The sequence below is a fragment of the Chrysoperla carnea genome, chromosome 2 (genome assembly GCF_905475395.1).
Source record: "Chrysoperla carnea chromosome 2, inChrCarn1.1, whole genome shotgun sequence".
Classification (NCBI taxonomy): Eukaryota; Metazoa; Arthropoda; class Insecta; order Neuroptera; family Chrysopidae; genus Chrysoperla; species Chrysoperla carnea.
Window position 1 is genome coordinate 54236544 of NC_058338.1, and position 18674 is coordinate 54255217.

At 28.5% G+C, this 18674-nt stretch overlaps 1 protein-coding gene across 1 annotated transcript in view; it reads right to left on the reverse strand.

The window, feature by feature from the left end:
• Positions 1-18674, reverse strand: part of LOC123292779 — an 83299-nt gene that overhangs the window by 51322 nt on the left and 13303 nt on the right. Inside the window, exons 2-5 of the mRNA XM_044873493.1 lie at positions 11379-11423; positions 11152-11309; positions 10959-11077; positions 10044-10071 (exon numbers count right to left, since the gene is read on the reverse strand). Coding sequence (XP_044729428.1) covers positions 10044-10071; positions 10959-11077; positions 11152-11309; positions 11379-11421 — 348 coding nt within the window. The 5' untranslated portion in view covers positions 11422-11423. The remainder of the gene's footprint in view (positions 1-10043; positions 10072-10958; positions 11078-11151; positions 11310-11378; positions 11424-18674) is intronic.

Consider the following 18674-nt stretch of genomic DNA (forward strand, 5'->3'; position numbering starts at 1 on the left):
TTAAACAAAACTGAAAGTGCTTGATAAATGTTAAATGTTAAATGGAAAATACCTACATGGTTTTTTACATAGTTTAGACTGTACTAAAAATAATGTCCAGTGTATTACAGGAAGAATCGTTAATATACATTTTCGATGGAAGTGGCTATTTTTCAGAACTTTGGTGCACTTTCAGAAATGAAAAAAGGTGTACCTTTATTAAGAGCACTAAAAACAACGAATTTAAAAAAATTAAATTTTAGGGTTTTAGGTATTTACTTTACTACGGTCAGTATTTGACCATTAAAAGATTGAGAATAGGATAGAATGCATTCATTTTTCGTCTATAAGATGCAAATTCCACAATTTCTTAAGATCTTGTGTTGTAGTGTACGATTTTGAAAAATATTTAAAGTACCACAAAGTTGATAAAGTTTATCTACAAAAAACTCTTTTTGAATTTTGGGGTAGGTTACATCGGTCAAAGGATGTTCCAGAAAATTGTGTATTGAGATGAAAATAAACTTCATGTACGAGGGAATTATGATGTTAGTATTGTTACCTATACATTCACCAAGGGAGAAAGGTCTCACCCTTTTTTGAAAGAATATTATTGAATTTTTTTTGTCTTTTGGATGGGAATAAAAAACGATGTTTTTACAAAGTAATTAAATTTTAATCTTTATTCTCTCAATCGTTTTATTCAGGGTTGTGAATATCCAGTTGAAAAAATTATTTTTCCTTTTTCGTGCACTAAATTTTACTTGACCATTTGAAGTTCTAATGATTGTTTTGGACCGTAATGGTAATCACCTACCTACTTTCAAGTGACATAAAATTCTTAAAAGCGAAAAAGTTCCATGCATCCTCAATTCAAACCTTTTGCCATCAACAATTCATTAAATGAAAGTGCCAGATCCAATATTTTTGTGATATTTAATTGATACAAAATCATTTGAGACTTTTTCAAAATTAATTCACGAAACCTATTTATATTTTCGAAAAAATGACGAACTGAATCTATTTTGAACATATTCTTGCTTTAAAATTACATTCGGCAAGTTGAAGAGGCATATATTCGTGTTCCAGAAAATCAAAATACAAACAAATTATGTTTACCAATGAAATGATACCTATTGCTATATCAAATTCTAAAATTATCAAAAACAATAAATTAATCAAAAGAACCGCAATAGAAGAAGCAGAAGTATAATAATTTAATATTTTTGAAATTTAATAAACATAAAACGGAGTAAAATATAACTCAATTAATGAATTTTCACAACAAAATTATAAACGGTGGTATATTACAATATGATCGATTGATTTTTCATTATTTTCTTTAATGACAAAAGAAAATGACGACAAGCTTTTGTTATATGATATACTTTCTTTTTTTTTAAATTTAATTTTCTTTTGTAGTAAAGTTAAATTAAAAATTATTTTATCAATATTTTCATTTAATGTGTTTTCATATTTCAACTATAGTAATCATATTGTTATAAATAATTATGGTATACAAGTTGGGAACGTTACGAAAAAGTTTCAAGATGGCAAAGGAATTCTAGGAATTGAGAATTATCTTTAATCTCGTGATGTGAAAATTTCTCTCATCAATTTGCGTTTTACATATTGCCACACTCGAATAAAGTTTATTGGGAAGCCCAACGTCAAGGTCGAATGTTTTGACATTTTAAAACAAAGATTTTAATATTAAGAAGATAACTAACTCATAGAGAGTTTAAAGTGGATTGTGATTTCCACATTTATAATCTTAGTAATTTCGAAACATTTTAAGGAATGATAAAAAGCTATTAAATTGAATGCTGGGTGAATTGGTAACATCACTCGTTTCACAAAAATAAGAATGTAGGGTGAAATTTGGTACAACATAACAATGGATACAATTTTCAAATAAAAAAAAAAATCAATTTAATCATTTTTTTTTATGTATAATTAAATTTTAAATTGTTTATTTTTGTGTTTGTATTTACGTTGTTGATAAATGCGTATTGAGAAAATTCGATGTCTATATAAGTGAATCAATACATTCAATGTTCGTATAAAGTTAACCCAATAAAAATACGTTAGGGTTCCGCATCAAAAGTAAAAATCTATTTTATTGTTATTAAGTTTAAATACATTTTTATTTTATATAAGTTACACAAATATTTTTGAAATAATTGAAACAACCTAGCAATTATCTTCGTCATAGCCTTCAATTCTTTTACCTTCACTTTTGTTCATTAATTAATGAATTTTAACTTTTAGTGCGAATCCCTAATTATTTTGGAAAAATAATACACTCTTGTCACTTGTTGAAAATGTAGCATTCTATTGGTGAAAGAATTTTTAAAATCGGTTGGTTACGAATTGAACTCAAAAATATCGGTTGCACTATTTAATGGATTTTTATTTGTGGTGCGGAGGAATTTTTTGAAAATAAAATATAGCCCATGTTACTTACAGATAATGTAGCATTCTATAGGTGAAACAATTTTTAAAATTGTTTTAAAGTAGTGAATTCAAAAATGACGGTTTCTATTTATTTTCATATAGAATTTCATCCCCTTTCACCCCTTTCGAGGATGAATTTCAAAAAATCCTCTCTAAAATGACACCCAAAGTGGAAAATTATATCCTCTCAGAATTTCAAACTTCTATCATTAGCGATTTAGGCTGTGCCTCGATATATCAGTCGGGACATTGCCTTTTACTTCTCCAGATTATTTTCCCGCTACGAAATGTTTCTGATTTTAAATAATTTACAAAAAAAAAAAAAAAAAAAAAAAACATTTTGAAAAAAAAATTATCAAAATTAGTGCTTATTGAGGAGTCCTGAGTAAAAACCTTCATTGATGCGACTATTATTTCGAAGATTACATCTAAGGGTAACAGAATATATCAATTTAAACTTTAGAAAATAAACTTTTCAGATTAGAGCTAAATCAGTTATCAACACATTTCCACGAATAGATAATATAATTTATCTCCGATAAGATTTTAAATTACGCTAAGATTATGTATAAATTTATTGTATCTATCACAATAATCAAGCAGTGTTTGTTAAACAATCCTTGAAGTTTTCCATTTTAAATAATAAATAATAAAATTTGTTTATTTATTTATAGAGACAGATATAAAAGCATACGTGAAATACGTGGATAAAGAAAGAACATTCATGTTAGACCATGAGCTCAAAATAAATCAAAATTTTCATGATTTATTTGACTCTTAATGAATTGAAAAAGTTTGGTTATATAGACAAATGTGATTTTAAACCGTGACTCGAGAAAAATTATTGGCATCACATTACGTGAAAATAATAACAGGAACTCAGCAGCTGTCGCAAGAAATGAAAAATGCAGTGCAATTGCAAAAATAAATCCAAAATAAATTTCGACTGATGAAAAAAGGCCCAAAAAACACGAAAATGGAAAATCTTGTTGATCATAAATTCGACATGTAATTCAGTTGAAACTTTGCTTTTCTTCATTATCAAATTTACGTTTATCAGTTCTGAAAAGGTGGATAAAAAGAATCATAGAAATTTTGCTTTATTATACGCTCACGGTCTGTGTATTATATCCAGTAAAGCAACTTACTGTTTAGATTGTCAAAATCATGCATGTATTATTGAATTTATTTTGTATGGGCAGTGATAAATGAGGCACATTTCTACATGGTTGTTAGGAGAAATTATTATGAGCTTTATTTGCGTAATAATCCATTAACTAAATACTGGCTGATTATATTATTGGAAGATAATATGAGAAACTACCGCGTAATTATCCTGTTATTTTTAAAATTACCAAAATTTATGGAAATTTAAAAGATTTTATCGTTAGCGCCTCTTCTTTAAATGAACTTCTTGACTCTGCACATACAGTGGAAATCGATGGCCCGCAAGTGACTGAAGGGTTGAAATATTTTTCATTTTAAATATCAAATTTACAGTGGCGCTCGATGGCAGAAAAACTTTTGAATAAATTTGGTCTTTGCATTTTTTTCAGGGAATATTGAAAATGTTATTAGATTGATCGATTTATCCCCGGCACGTTTTAGTGGGATGAAACAATGGTAAAAAAGCTGTTATTTATTGACATTGGGTGAAGGATGAAGTACATCTGGCACCCGAAATTGGTTGCGCCTACTGCGTTAACTAGTATCCCGTAAAATTAGTAAAGTTTCTGATTTAAACATCATTTTAAGGTCAGTTTTAATCGACTTCAAAAAGAGGAGATTCTTATATAATGTCCTCAATTCGACTGTATGTTTGATACCTCAGAACTTTTGACTGGATGAACAGATTTTGATGATTTTTTTTTTGAAAGCTGGCGTATCCTGTGTGGTTCTATTTCAATTTGGCCCAGTTCTGGCTGTGGCATCCATGAGAAAATGATATAAGTCTTAAATTTGTATTAAGTATGTGCGCGACAAATGGACGAATAACTTACTATCACGCCAACCGATTTCGATCATTATTTTTTAAGTGACAAATTAGTGTAAGTGAGAAAGTGTACTTCAGATTCACTAAAAACCACAAAATAAAAAATTTTTTTTAAGTCGGTTTTTTTGTGTTTGTTAAAAGCTTTTTTTTAAGTAATTTTTCATTATCTTTTAGCAATATAAATTATAATTGCTAGAAATTATTCTAATAATTAAAATTACGTTTTCAAGTCATTTTAGTGTAGATTTAGGTGAGTTTTAGTTTTTCAATATTTAAAAATTGTGTACACAATTTTGATACAGTAAAATGTACTCAATTTACCCACTGCGTTATATGCATGTACATTTAAGAATTTGCTATGCAAACATTTTTATGAATGTTTGATTATTTGTATTTTTCTTACTTTGCATACCATTTTCTTATAGGAATTACGTATTTTGATATTTTTATGAAGTAAAATCATGATTAATGTAAAAATTTGAAAAAACGAGCATAAAAACGAGCATAAAAACGAAAATTTTTTCAAAATCAGAAAATATTAAATGTGAAAATTTTTGACTTGCAAATATTCCTCTGGATCGCGTTGATTCTGAAATCTGTTGGATTTGAAATATTAAGTTGATCTATCATAAAGGTTGGTTTTCAAAACTTCAAAAAGTTTTAATGTTCTAAATTTTAAGCTTAGCTTGAAAATGAAGTCATTTTGAACTACAAGTCTGTATTTGAATTTCTAACTATGTTTTCCATTCTTATCTGCGTGAAATACATTTTAGGTGAGTATTATCTGTTAAAATAAGTTGAATTATTCGACTTTTTCCATGACAAAAATTTTACATAGCTATTCTAGAATATGTCACACTTTTTACCTGACTAAACAAACCTTTTAACATGAAGAACAAAACAATTGGCCCACCATATCTTCTCAAGTATCTAGAGCACTGAATTTCATTTAAATTTTAAAGTGCCGACGAGGCATGATGAACAGATAATTTTATTAATATATTTTGCGAATGCGTAGATACTTTGAAATGTGAAATCATAAATTTTGAGTGAAAACAATTCAAAAACAGCTATTTTTTCTTGTTCTTATTTAGATATTATACTTTAATTAAATAAAATAATAGTGAAAATAGCATAGCTTAACAGCTCACTTAGTTAAGTGTTAAAATACCCTATAAAAACAGCTTTGAATATCAGTGATTGTATTATTTTCACAAGTGGTTGTATTATTTTCACAAGATAAGTTTAATGGCGGTCATTGTTTTTGGGAATCTACACTCTTGAAACGAAAAAATCGTCTTTCATCTTTTATAATTATTGAGAAAATGAAAAGTTTCTCCCTAATTTGGACCTTCAACCTTTGGAAAAACAAAGATATTTAAAAAAAATTCAATTTTTGTTCTATCTGTTACGGTTTAAAAGATGGGTCTTACGGATTCATAACCCAATTGACTTATATTATTCATTTGCGTACTTAAAGTTACTTTTTACGTTCGGAACATACTATAAAAACTTCAGCTCAATATTTCCTTACGTTGTTAGTTCAGTTATCGTGATGAAGGACAGACAGGCGGACAAACGAAAATGGACTAATCAGGTGACACTTTATGAATCTCTTTAACAAAATTTTGTTCTTATCGTCAATATTCCCCAGCGTTTCAAACTTGGGACTAAACTTAATATACTCTAATATATTTCATATACGATATAATAAGATGATAAAAACTCAAATTATTTACTAAATAATTCGATAAAAATCATTTCCAATCTAATAATGTCATGAAAAACCTAATCAATCTATATCATTTGTCAGTAGAAAGATATACACAGAAATTATTTTATGGAAATGTCTACAGGATCGGCGATATTATCAGGTACTATTGGTGACATCGGCCTAATAATTTTTTAATACGTACCAATGATCCGGTAATTTTATATTTTTTAGAAATAAATGTAATTTTAATTCTATTTTAAACTGATATAACAAAAACGAACACCATCAATGATACGACGAAATATACCAAAAGTTTGTAGCATACTTTCTCTTAGCAATGAAAGTTTTAAGTATAGAAGAATAACTTTTTGTTTAGCTTTCAGTTTTGTTTTTTGTAAGTAACTCTAGTTTGCTCTAATTTTGCTTAGATACGAAATCTACTACCCACCATAAATTTCTATTTAGGTATCCAATTTCAATACCGATTACCTTACAAACAAATTAATCAAATGAATTTAGGTTGGTATCGGTACCGTACACACTATTAATAGAATAATAACAACGAATTCATCGGCAACGAATATAATTGCCGATGTTGGCATTGGTACCTACAAGAAAATGAAGTAGGTATGCTCAGAAAATGAATTGAAGTTGTCGGGGCAGGAAATAATACTTGAAAATGTAAGTTGTCAGCGGTCACGTACACATTTCCGTTATTCTATACACAAACATATAGAGTAATAAATATATCAATCATTTGTCAAATATCTTCTATAAGACCGAAATAAATTTGATATCTTATTGCTAACGAATACATGTAACATCATTTTTGATTTGTTGTGATTCAACATCGAATACTCTTCGCTATAAGGAAAACATAACCATAATTGGTTGGAAAAATTATTATAGAGAGTTGCCTCGTAGACTCGGTGAAACCGAGGACTTAATTACTTTCCATGTAAGTTACTACTTATTAAGTTAGTTAGTAAGTTATTACTTAAACCCCATTATATATATACTACTTATTTGTGGGTATTTTTTATGACGTTTCAACTTAAAACATAAAGTAAAATGTTGAAGAGATACAAGTTGAAAGATGCACCGTGATGTATCTGGCATCAAGCAACGTATTGTACTAGGGATCATACATCATAATTGATAAGCACTAAATTCTACTATTATTTCCTACTATGTTATTGGTATCATGTTTAGGTAATTGTCGTGCAAATGACTCAGAGAAGGTTAAGTTATATTGGCTGTCCACAAAGGAAACACATAGGCTATAGAGCCCATTCGATAGGCTAGGTTAGGTTAGGCTATATTGGCTGACTACGAAGGGCACAATTAGGCTTTAGAGCCCATTGTGATACCATATATGTGTTTTACCACCTTTTCCGCTGATAATTTCATTTATCAGCTCCTCAATTTCAGAGGCTGAGTGCACCTCCCTCCTTAATGCATATACCATGTACTACACCAGCTCATTACAACTATTAATTATATTAATTTTTGATGCGATGGTGGGAATCGAACCCACTACCATGGGCATACCGCGGACGGAATTGGCTACGCCTTTTAAAGCCAACAGGTACATTGTGGTGTAAAAGTTACTGCGCAGTTATAATTTATTTAATGATACTTAGAATAAGTGCAGAATAAGTATTTTACCGTTTTCTCAAATTGTTACATCTATCTTGATAGAATGGTTATGGTCAATTTATACTTTTTATGGTTGTTTTCGTTGCATTAGCTAAGCATAGAATATTGAATTTATAAGATATTATAACTGGAAAAAATCAGCTTATTAAATGAAATTATTACTATATACATATATTGAGTTTTGTGAATCGAATATTAAATCTAACGGAAAATTTTATTAAAATATAATAAAAAAATATTTTTTAAAGTTTGTTCCAGAATAAATAGCAATACAAAGTGTTTCTGATTTTTAAGGTCCAGAAGAATAATATATCGAATTAAGCACAACCGATATCAATTTATACATATATCAAAACGAAACTTTCATTAGTATGCATGTTAGGTAAAGCCATTTAAATCTTCTTAAACACTGATCAAAGGAAATTTACCGCTTGGCTAGTAAATCTTAGATATTTTTTTAATACATATATCTATCGTTTAAAAGATTGATACTTATTTGATAGTAAAAAGAATTGTATTAACATATATTATAGAATCGTATTAGCATTTATTATAGAGTTTAATTGTAGATCTTTTTTTATACGCTGGGTCGTTTTTGAAATTAAGGGTGCAGAATATGGCGCGCTCAGCTATACGTACCTAAGCGCACAGTCAAAATTTATAAATATAAGGCATTAAATAATTATTTAAGTAATATTTGATAAATAATTATTGAATACCTTATCTTTATAAATGCTGAGCGCTCCATCTTCTGCATCGTTTATTTCAAAAAAACGGTTCATCGTACAAAAAAATAGTTTCAACCAAAATTTGTTGACATTTTATCCTTTACAACTTTTATATAAATACGATTGAAAGCAAAGGAAACGATATATTCTCAAAAAATTGATTTTTGCGACCTAGAATATCTAAGGAAGTGCACACGCGACCTTGACCTTGAATGTCTAACAAAGCGCATATGTAACTTTTGAGACAACATTTGTACTATCCAAGTAAATGTTTGTACAAAAATTCAGCTTAATCCGTTAGATTCAGACGCGAAACTCTAACATGATTGGAGTATAACGCTTTTATTTATATTTTAATTTATCAAAAGGTAGCTATTCTTGTATGCTCATGTTTGCGTAACTCCTAAGTATTCAACGCTTCCAAAAATTTGGTACACTGCTTTTTGAAATAAGTGAGAGAACTAATTTCCGCAGAAACCATTATATTAGCTTTTTTGTACATGTGTACGATTTGTTTGAATAGACTTAAATCTGCAGAAACGTTTTAAAGAAATTAAATACTAAAGTTTATACAATTTTTAGATGAATTTTTATTAACATGTAAATATTTTTGTAATTGCTACGTCATATTAAATTTTTTTTTATCCTGTGTATATTTTTGGTAAACCATGGCTTTATTTTTTTATAGAATATTGAAATCTTCTCTTCTACTAAAAGAAAATTTTGAATTAAATCAAATTATTTTCTTTGAATTGCTTTTTTGGTAATAAATATACACTGTGTCCAACTAAGTCGGCAACATATGGTAATTTTTTTATGAATAAAAGTTATTATTAATTAAAAGTTCTTCTTGGTCCAGAACGTACTACTATGAAATTATCACAAATTTTATGCATTCGTATACGAGGTTATTGTCGGCAATTGTAAATTTTGACCAAGCCTAAAGTACCTTTATTTTTTACACGATCGACAATATTTACAGATCGACATTTATTTGACTTGATTGCACTTACAAATTGCTGTAATTTTAATTTGTCTAATGTCTAAGATGTATTGAAAAAGTAAATGAGTTTTTGATAGCCAACGCCAAAATGCTAGATTAACTATCGATCTGTACACACAAATTATCACAAATTTTTTATCATAAATAATTTTTTTCCATACAGAAAATAATAAAAAAGTTTTCCATATGGTGCCGACTTAATTGGGCACACTGCATATTTCACCCAAAATTATTATTCTCTTGAGATATTATAATATGTCATATAATTATGGATATGTCAAATTCGGAATAAATTATGATTATTTTTATTATACAAATAAAAATGCAAAAAAAGAAGAAGATATTTTTTATAAGATATGTTCTTTCTTCTATGTTATTAAATTACGAATTTTCAGACAAATCATTTAAATTTTTTTGGTATAAATTATTTATAGAAAGATTATTTTCGACTGCGGCTATTTGAAGTATTACAATGCCTAGAGGGTAAAATAAAATAAATTATTTACTTACTGTGTTTCGAATGGCAGTCATCCAATCACTATAAACAAAAATAAAGAAATGTTATTAATTACTAAGAGAAAGTGAAAATAAACAAATGATTAAGTTAATTGTTGAAATACCCTATAAAACAGTGTTAAATATCAGTGCTTGTTTTATCTTTACAAATAAGATAATCTTATAAAAAAATCATGTAGGATAAAAAGACGGCCATTTTAAACCCGAAAATTTGTCTAATAATTTCTTTCTGGAATCAACATGCTATGAAACTAATTTTTATAGATAAACTTTTTTCTCCACAGTTAATCCCATTGAACCCCTTAATATTATCAGGAAAAGACTTACTATGCAAAGCTACCTGCTACAAATTTTCCACTCTCTATCTTTTATAGTTTTTGAGAAAATGGTTGAGAAATATTTTGTCCAAATTTGAACATTCACAAATTGAATAATAAATAGAAAACCTTTATAACTTCTATTATAAATGTAAATACGCTTGAAGGCAAAGGAATATTTTGAGATATTCTCAAAAAACTGACTTTTGCGACATTTGACATTGAATATCTAAGGACGCTGACACGAGAGCAAATGTGATTTTAGAGAAATTTGTCATTTTCATCATTTTCAGACAGTTTTGAGCACCGCACTATAGATATTCTTTTAATAATCAATAACAAAATTTTCAAACCATTTTTTTGGGACTGTAATTTTCAAAGGATTTAATTTTATCATAAAATAATGTAATGTTAATTTTCACGATATACATCTCGCGTTAATTAACGCAACTTCTCTCAGATGTAAAATGTTATTCATCACTATTTAAATTCAAGATGAAAATAAATAAAATTTTCCCGTCTTATTATAAAATCTTGAAAATGTTGCCAGAGCTCTCACCAATAAAAAATATTTGTAATTGGTAAAACTTACTTGACTTCATCTTGTGATTGGGCAAGTAGCCAATGCACTTTACCACGCCTGCGTCTTGTGCCAACTGCAATCAATTGACTGATCTTACAATCAGGTGGTAATTGAGGTCGACATGGGACCTAAAGAAAAAAGAATTTTGAGTATTTACGAAATACCTACGAAATGATTGTTTACACATCTTAATTTTACTCACTCTCAATGTCCATTCGCTATTTGCTAATAATTCTGGTGCCTCATTAACTTGTAAGTAGCCGCGTGGATCTTTTGTACCTTTATCTTTAAACCATGCTAAGGTTGAATCCTCGTATAATACTACCCATTCCTCTCGCCATGATTTCCATAGCCAATTTTCTATGAGATTAAAGAAAAATACATTAACTTTGTAAGTCTAAAGACAGTGGAAAAAGATCTTGAACTTACTTGTGTATCGTAATAAATAGCCACCTTTAACTTGCTTTCCCATATCTGCAAAACAAAAAGAAAATTAAAACTATTGAAATTTTTCGGTTAATTGTGGATAATAAACAATTTTCAACTTGCATGACTTTGAGTAGAGTAAATTAAACTTTATAATTTGGCTTGTAGGTTAAAGATAACGGAATTAATTCTGTCTTGGTAAGACTAAATTAACCACCTGTTCTTGTGACGGTTTTCTGTATTTTTCACTTCATGAATTCTAGACAAGTATCTTTATAATTCCATTAAAAATTTAACCATACCTGCTCATAAGGTATCATATGTTTATCGCCTGATACGTAATAGTTTATCGTCTGATATTCGAAGAAATGTTAAAAAATTATAACTGTTAAAGAATTGACTACCGACAAAACTCAATAGAATAATTAGTTTGCGTTCATTCAGCCATGGCTTGTAATAAAGGAAATTGTTTCATTTGTAAGATTCTACAAACAGATAGTGAAGTAAGTGAAGTTAAGGAAAAATAATTGGAGACTTTAGTCAAGTGAAAAACGAAAAGAAATTAAGTGGAAAACTTTGGAGGAAAATACGTATTATGTAACACTTTTTGGCGTTCGTAATTTGGCTTTTTGGCGAGCGGCAAAGATACGAGGTGGCGAAGTGGAAATTCGAAAAGAGCATCTCAAAATCTATAAAGGCCACCCATTTTCAAATCTCCCAGAAAACTTTTCAGGTAAACAAACCTACCAGGTGACTGTATTAAATACAGTCACCTGGTAGGATGATTGCATTTCTTTCTTGTGAATTGCTGTGGGACGATACATGGACGATAGTCTTTCGTTTCATATCGACTATTCAAGATACAACAAATTGGCTAATGATATTTTGCACGTAGTCTACGAGATCGATCTTTAAGAATAAAAATGTTTTTGATTCTTTCTAATAAAAATTAGACACTAAACCTATAAAAAGTTGGAAAACTACTCTTTTTTTTGTACAGGAATAAATTTACCGTAGAAAATGAAATTTTTAGAAAAAACGTGTATAAAAATCATAAAAATCATAGCAAGTGTCTTTTTAAAGAAGTATTGCCTACTGCCTCATGAATCGAATCGCGTTTGAATTTTTTTTTTAAATTAACAATCTATAACCAAAGTGTCGCTACAGCTCATATGCATTTATGCAGTGGTCAAAATGAACCAAAACTGTCATAAAATTTTTGTTATATACTTTAAGACTTGTACAATAATATCTAAAAGGACCATATTAATAAATAAAAATTATTATTTTTTAATATTTAAAGACTGTTTGCACACATAAAATTTTGTAATTTCTAAAAACTACCACTAATTAGAAATTAAAATATCTAGGATAAGCTTTTTACGTAATCGTCTTATGCTTAGATCTTAGAACAATAAACTTTTTAGTAATATTCTATACTGTATACTTGAGAATATATTATTTCTTATAAAAATTATAATATTTCTTTCAGAATGAAAATAAATAAAATTGCATTGCATAATGTAATGCAAACAATATATACAGGATGTCTACAAAAAAAGCACAAGCTGTTTGAACTATACCATAATCAATCTTAAAAAGTCACCTTCACATTCTCGTGAATTGGCGCAAAGTCGAGCGAGAAACGAGAATATACTTGTAATGTCTCACCTGTACTCGCCATGTGTTTACCGACTTCGCTTAAAAAGCGATTCTTTGTATCCAAATCAAAGGTAACACGAAGCACCGCAACAAGTTCAGGCGGGCTTCATCTCAACCTGTTCGTCATTACTTATGTAGTTCAAGGGCTTTTGTGGCATTATTGATAACGTTTAATTTGTTAAAAAATTAAGTAGCTGTTAATTTTATGAAAAAAAACTAAAAAAATAAAAATAATCTATTATCGCAGGGAATTTATCTTAAAGTTAATTTTTCAACAAGTTAGGCAATTGAACAAAATTTTCTCGAATTTTCGTTTTCATTGTAAACTAAAAAAAAAAGCGGTCTAGGTGCGACCCGAAAGGTCCACAGGACTAACTTCCCAGTGGAAAGCATAAAAAAATATCATATGTTTTAACATTTTTTATATTATTATTATCTTATTATTATCTTATTATTTTAAATAAGTTTTAGCCTGTAGAAATTTTTTTTTAATTTCAAGGAGCTTTGTCAAACCGAACATCAAAGCAGGTTTTCCTTTGTAACCTCAGCGGGTGTTTCGTTCCCTGCATCCCCGATGACATTAAAACTATATAAATGATAAGTGATAATAATGACAATTATAAAAGTTTTTATTCGTTACAAAAAACGGCTTGACCGATTTTGCTCAAAATCTTATCAAGTCTAAGTTATATAATTATGCGTTAAATGACACTGGTCCCATGCCAATATCATCATTTGTTCTCTAAAAATTGACTTAGTTATCAAATTTAATTTTAGATACAGTTGCAGAATACCATGTTAGTGGGGCTGTTCAATTTAGATCACATTAACGTCATTGTAAATTTTAAATAATTGCCAAATCGTAATTAAAAACTCTTCCCAAAAGGACATAGTTTGGAGAAGGTTTTATTTCATTGCTTTTCCCCTAAAATATTAAATTTTGCAATTTAGTATAAAATAACATTTGATAATTCGCCCCCCCCTCTCCCAATTCTAAGCTCTTTTTGATTGGATGAAAAATATTTCGAAATATTTCGGAAATTACGCATCAGATCGAAATTTGGTATTGATGAGATTAATCTTGTAATAGAGTTTTTCAGGATCAGTTAAAGGACAGCCTGTATTTACAGAACAGTTTACATATAACTTTCATCTTAACCTTATTTCATGTTACATCGTTGTATAAAAATAATATATGTAGTTTAATATTGAAATAAGATTGAAACTGTATAAAAATGTCAATAATAGTTTTCACAATTTAAAATAATTCAAGTGATTTTCATTTTAGTTGATTGTTGTTTGAATATAACAATAGACAAAAGAACGTAACACAAATTATACTTTTAAATTATGCAGCACATGTTTTAAAATGATGTCTTACTACAGACAAAAGAGATGGCTATTACAACATTCAATTGCCTGTCTCTCTTCTGAATCGTGGCTTAAGATCCCAAACCAATTAACTATTTTCATTATTCTTTTCTTGGGGATGTTGAGAAGTTAGATGAGCTAAAATATTGAAATTGCGGATGGAGAATTTTGAAATAAAGGGATAGTCTATGTTGGTCCTCTGCTTATATAAATGTTTAAAAAAAGTAAAATACGAAAGTGTCCAATTTTTTTTACAGCGCCTAGCTTTGTTTAAAAAGATTGAACGAGAATTAGAAAAATACATTTGTCAGCTAACTCAAAGGTATTAAAATTTATCTGCATACAACGAGGAGTCTATATAAAACTATACCTTCTTTAAAAAGTTGATAGATTCTTCCGCAAGAAGGAACGAAAGCTCGCCGTGCAAAACTGTGGTCCAATTAGAGACAGAAAATACCAGGTCCAAATGTTATGAGTTTCAGTTGCCTTTCCAGTAATATATTTCCTAAGTTTAATTTTATGTTACGTAGATTAAAATTATTAGAAATCAGATATTTACGAATGCTAGTTTATAAAAGAGTTTTTATTTTTCCGTGAAAAATGTCACCCATTATTAAATTTATAAGTTTTTTTTAAACAATTTATCTTCAACGCTGGAGAGGGGAAGTGCCATTATCAAGTTCTCGCCCCGGTTAAAAAACGTAGATCCGAGAGATAGAGAGAAAAAAAGCAGTGCCATCTTGCTAATAAATACATTTCAGAAGGAAGTCATTTTCATTGAGTTTGAAAGCATACAATAAGGTAAATGAACCATATTACGGTATGTTTAGCCACAACGCTTCCGGCTGATTATTAAAATTTTTTATTAAAAAAAATTAATAGCATCTATTATTTAATTTTCTGATTCTTTTACCAATAGTAAAAATTATTTTAACATAAGTAATCATTGAAAAATAATTTAAACAACAAAAATTAAATTTCCATTTCTTCCTTTTACAATGTGATACTCTCGGAATTACATGCAAAAGCAAAAACCTGCTTGTTATTCCGGGAGTTCGAAGCATTCAAAATATTTTTCATAAGTATTTTAGAATTACTTACACAAATTTCAAATAAAAACCATATCCCATAATAATCTCACAACAATCTTTGTGTGCCTTTTGGTAAACATAATATTTTAATAATAATAACGTCAATTGAAAATGAGAGTAAAAATTAAATATTTCATATTTTTTCTAAATACGTAAGCCGTATTAAGGTCACTATTACTGGATTTTAGACCATAATTACGAGAATCATAAAAAGGATGATTTTTTTTAAATAATCAATTAAAATAACTTAAAAAAAGCTTCAAAAGAATTTTTTTTTTCCAATCAATATTTTAATCAATGAAATATAATTTCATTTAAAAATCCTTAACAATGTACTACTATCACCTAACGTTTTGGAACAACATATTTGTAAGAAATCACACGGCTATTTAGTTGGATAGATTTGTTTAAAAGTCGATTTTTTTGTTCATATTTTTGTTTTATAAGCTGCGCTATTGTTTAAAATAAAAAATTTATTTAGTTTTTCTTATTATACTATGTATATGAAATATACCAAGGTATACTAATTTTAGTCCTAAGTTTGTAACGCTTCAAAATATTGATACTATGAACAAAATTTTGGTATAGGTGTTCATAAAATCACCTAATTAGTCCATTTCCGGTTGGCTGTCCGCCCGTCAAACTGAAATTTTTACAGCGTACTCTGAACGGAAAAAGTGAGGTCGAGTTCGTAAATGAGCAACATAGTTGTTTGAAACATTTTTGTTTGAAACATTTTTTCGTAAACATCACTGTTTACCCTTGAGGGCGCAAATAAAGCGTAAATTGTATAGCATGTATTACATGGGAATATCAGTTATGTATGTGTGAAATGTATGTATGTGTAATGTGATAGAATAATCAACACTGTCTATGCATGGTATTCCAACAATTAACTCAGTCAATTGTTTGTTTTAACTTGTTTTTTGATTAAAATAAAAGAAAACTCACATTTACGTACTATCCCGTTATAAAGTACCTCAACCTTAATATGTTTTAAACAATCACGCGGAAAAAATTTTTTGTATAGTTAATATCGCATTTCATATCGCATTTTATATAGCATCATATCGTATTTTCTATAGAATTATATCGTACTTTATATAAAATATATTTTATATAGAAAAATTCTTCAATATTTTTTAATTATACGTATCATTCATTTAATGCCAAGCATATAACAGCACATAATATTTTTCCATTAAAACAGAAGAAAACATCAAAGTGAAAAAAACACCGTAAATATAAAAGACTTTTTTAGAATTAAGAAAAAAAACCTTTTTGTTTAAAATATTAATTTATCATTTATAATGGAGTTTCAATCATTTTAACACTGTTTTAGTAAAAGTTACCTTATTTTGAAATTTTCGTGATAAATAGATAATTAATGAGAATTGAAACAAACACTTGACTAAGTTAATCGTTGAAATACGTATTTTCTAGATTTTTGTTTTGGAAAAACTGGGCACAAAAGTTTTGTTCTAATTTCTCACGGATAAACAGTGATGTTTATGAAAAAATGTTTCGCACAAAAGTTGTTTGTTTGTTTATAAAGGACCATTTTTTATATTTAAACTTTTGTTCTATCTTTAACGGTTTACAGGGTGCAATTGACCTCTATTGGTCTTTTAGAACTCACACTTTACGGTATAAAAATTTATGCTCCTGACATGCTAAAAAATTTCTCTTATCGTGTATGTCACAATCATCGTCAGGTTGTGACTTCAGCCAATCATTTTTGACCAAGTGACTGGTGCTTGACCAATGAGCATATTAGCCTTATAGGCCAATGATATTCGAACATTTAGTCACCTGATTTTGACATTTAAAAATAAAAATCAAGAGTCAACATTAAAATTACAAATCAAAAATAATGAAAGAAAAAAACTTTTCCGTTTCAAAATTTGTTATTAATTCTTGAATTTCAACCATGACCTTGCAATTTTTATTAAATCGTAATTTTTAATAGGTCCCTTATTCAAGTACCTATACACTGTTTCATTTCTTGTATTAATGCAGACCGTCACCAAATTAGCCACGACAAAACATACACAATAAGAGAATTACGATTAGCTTATTCATACTGACGATGATTACTTGGTAGTCGAAATACGTATTTATATAATACAAATATTAATATAGGAAATTTGGGGCAAATAAATATTTATATTTTTAATGTTTTTCAAAAAACCAAAATAAAATTCGATGGATTGAGAAAATTTTCGCATGCATTGCTTGTAGAGTACACAATTAGTTCTTGATAAGAATACAAAAGACCCATTTTCGAATCCTAGTATGTGGGTATTTTCTCCTAAATTAACATATAAATGTAAATTGCAACCGAAACTACGCCATTCTCTCCTATTATTATTGAGTCGACACGAATTCCCCAGCCATAATATATATATATTAAATAGGTCAATAAACTAAAGTGAATCTAGAATACAAAACTTAATGGATGCTTTTATACATCGAGGTAGAAAATTATATAACAACTATGTTTGTTGTTGAAAGCCAGAGATGTATTCAGAGTGGAATAGTTGCAAAACACTGTTTCTATTTAGTTCAGTTACAATGATAATTGTAAAACTTTATATAACGAGCACATATCGTATGTTTTTAAGAAAAAATTCTACCTCAAAACAAAGAAAAAAGAAACTGAGAGAAGAAAATTAAAATTTTGTTGTTGAAATTTTTTAACAAAAGTAATTTCCAAAGAGTAGTGTTTTGATGCGAGAAGGCCTGATTTTCGGGTATTTTAAACGTTTCCGGGCAGTGACCAAATAACATTAAGCAAAAATAAATTTCCCATTCTAGACCAGAAAATTTATATTCCCGTACTTTCTAAAAAAAAAATAAAACTTCTTCGGTGGCAGATGCAGAGATGAGAAATTCAAAAAGCTGACTGACGTTTTTTAGAATGAATTCATAACTAATTTTGAAATCATGAAGCGACAAATTTTATACAGTACCTACCTGATATTTAAAATAAAAAGTATTTATGTTATTAATAAAAGCACATTCCCGGGCTCCTATGATTATTAGCTAATTCCATAGTCGTCCGGGAATGTATTGCTTTCTCTAATAAATACACAAACTACTGATGTTCTTGAAATTTTGACTAATTATATAAATAAAGAATATCTTTTTGTGAATTAGCACTGTGGAAGAATCT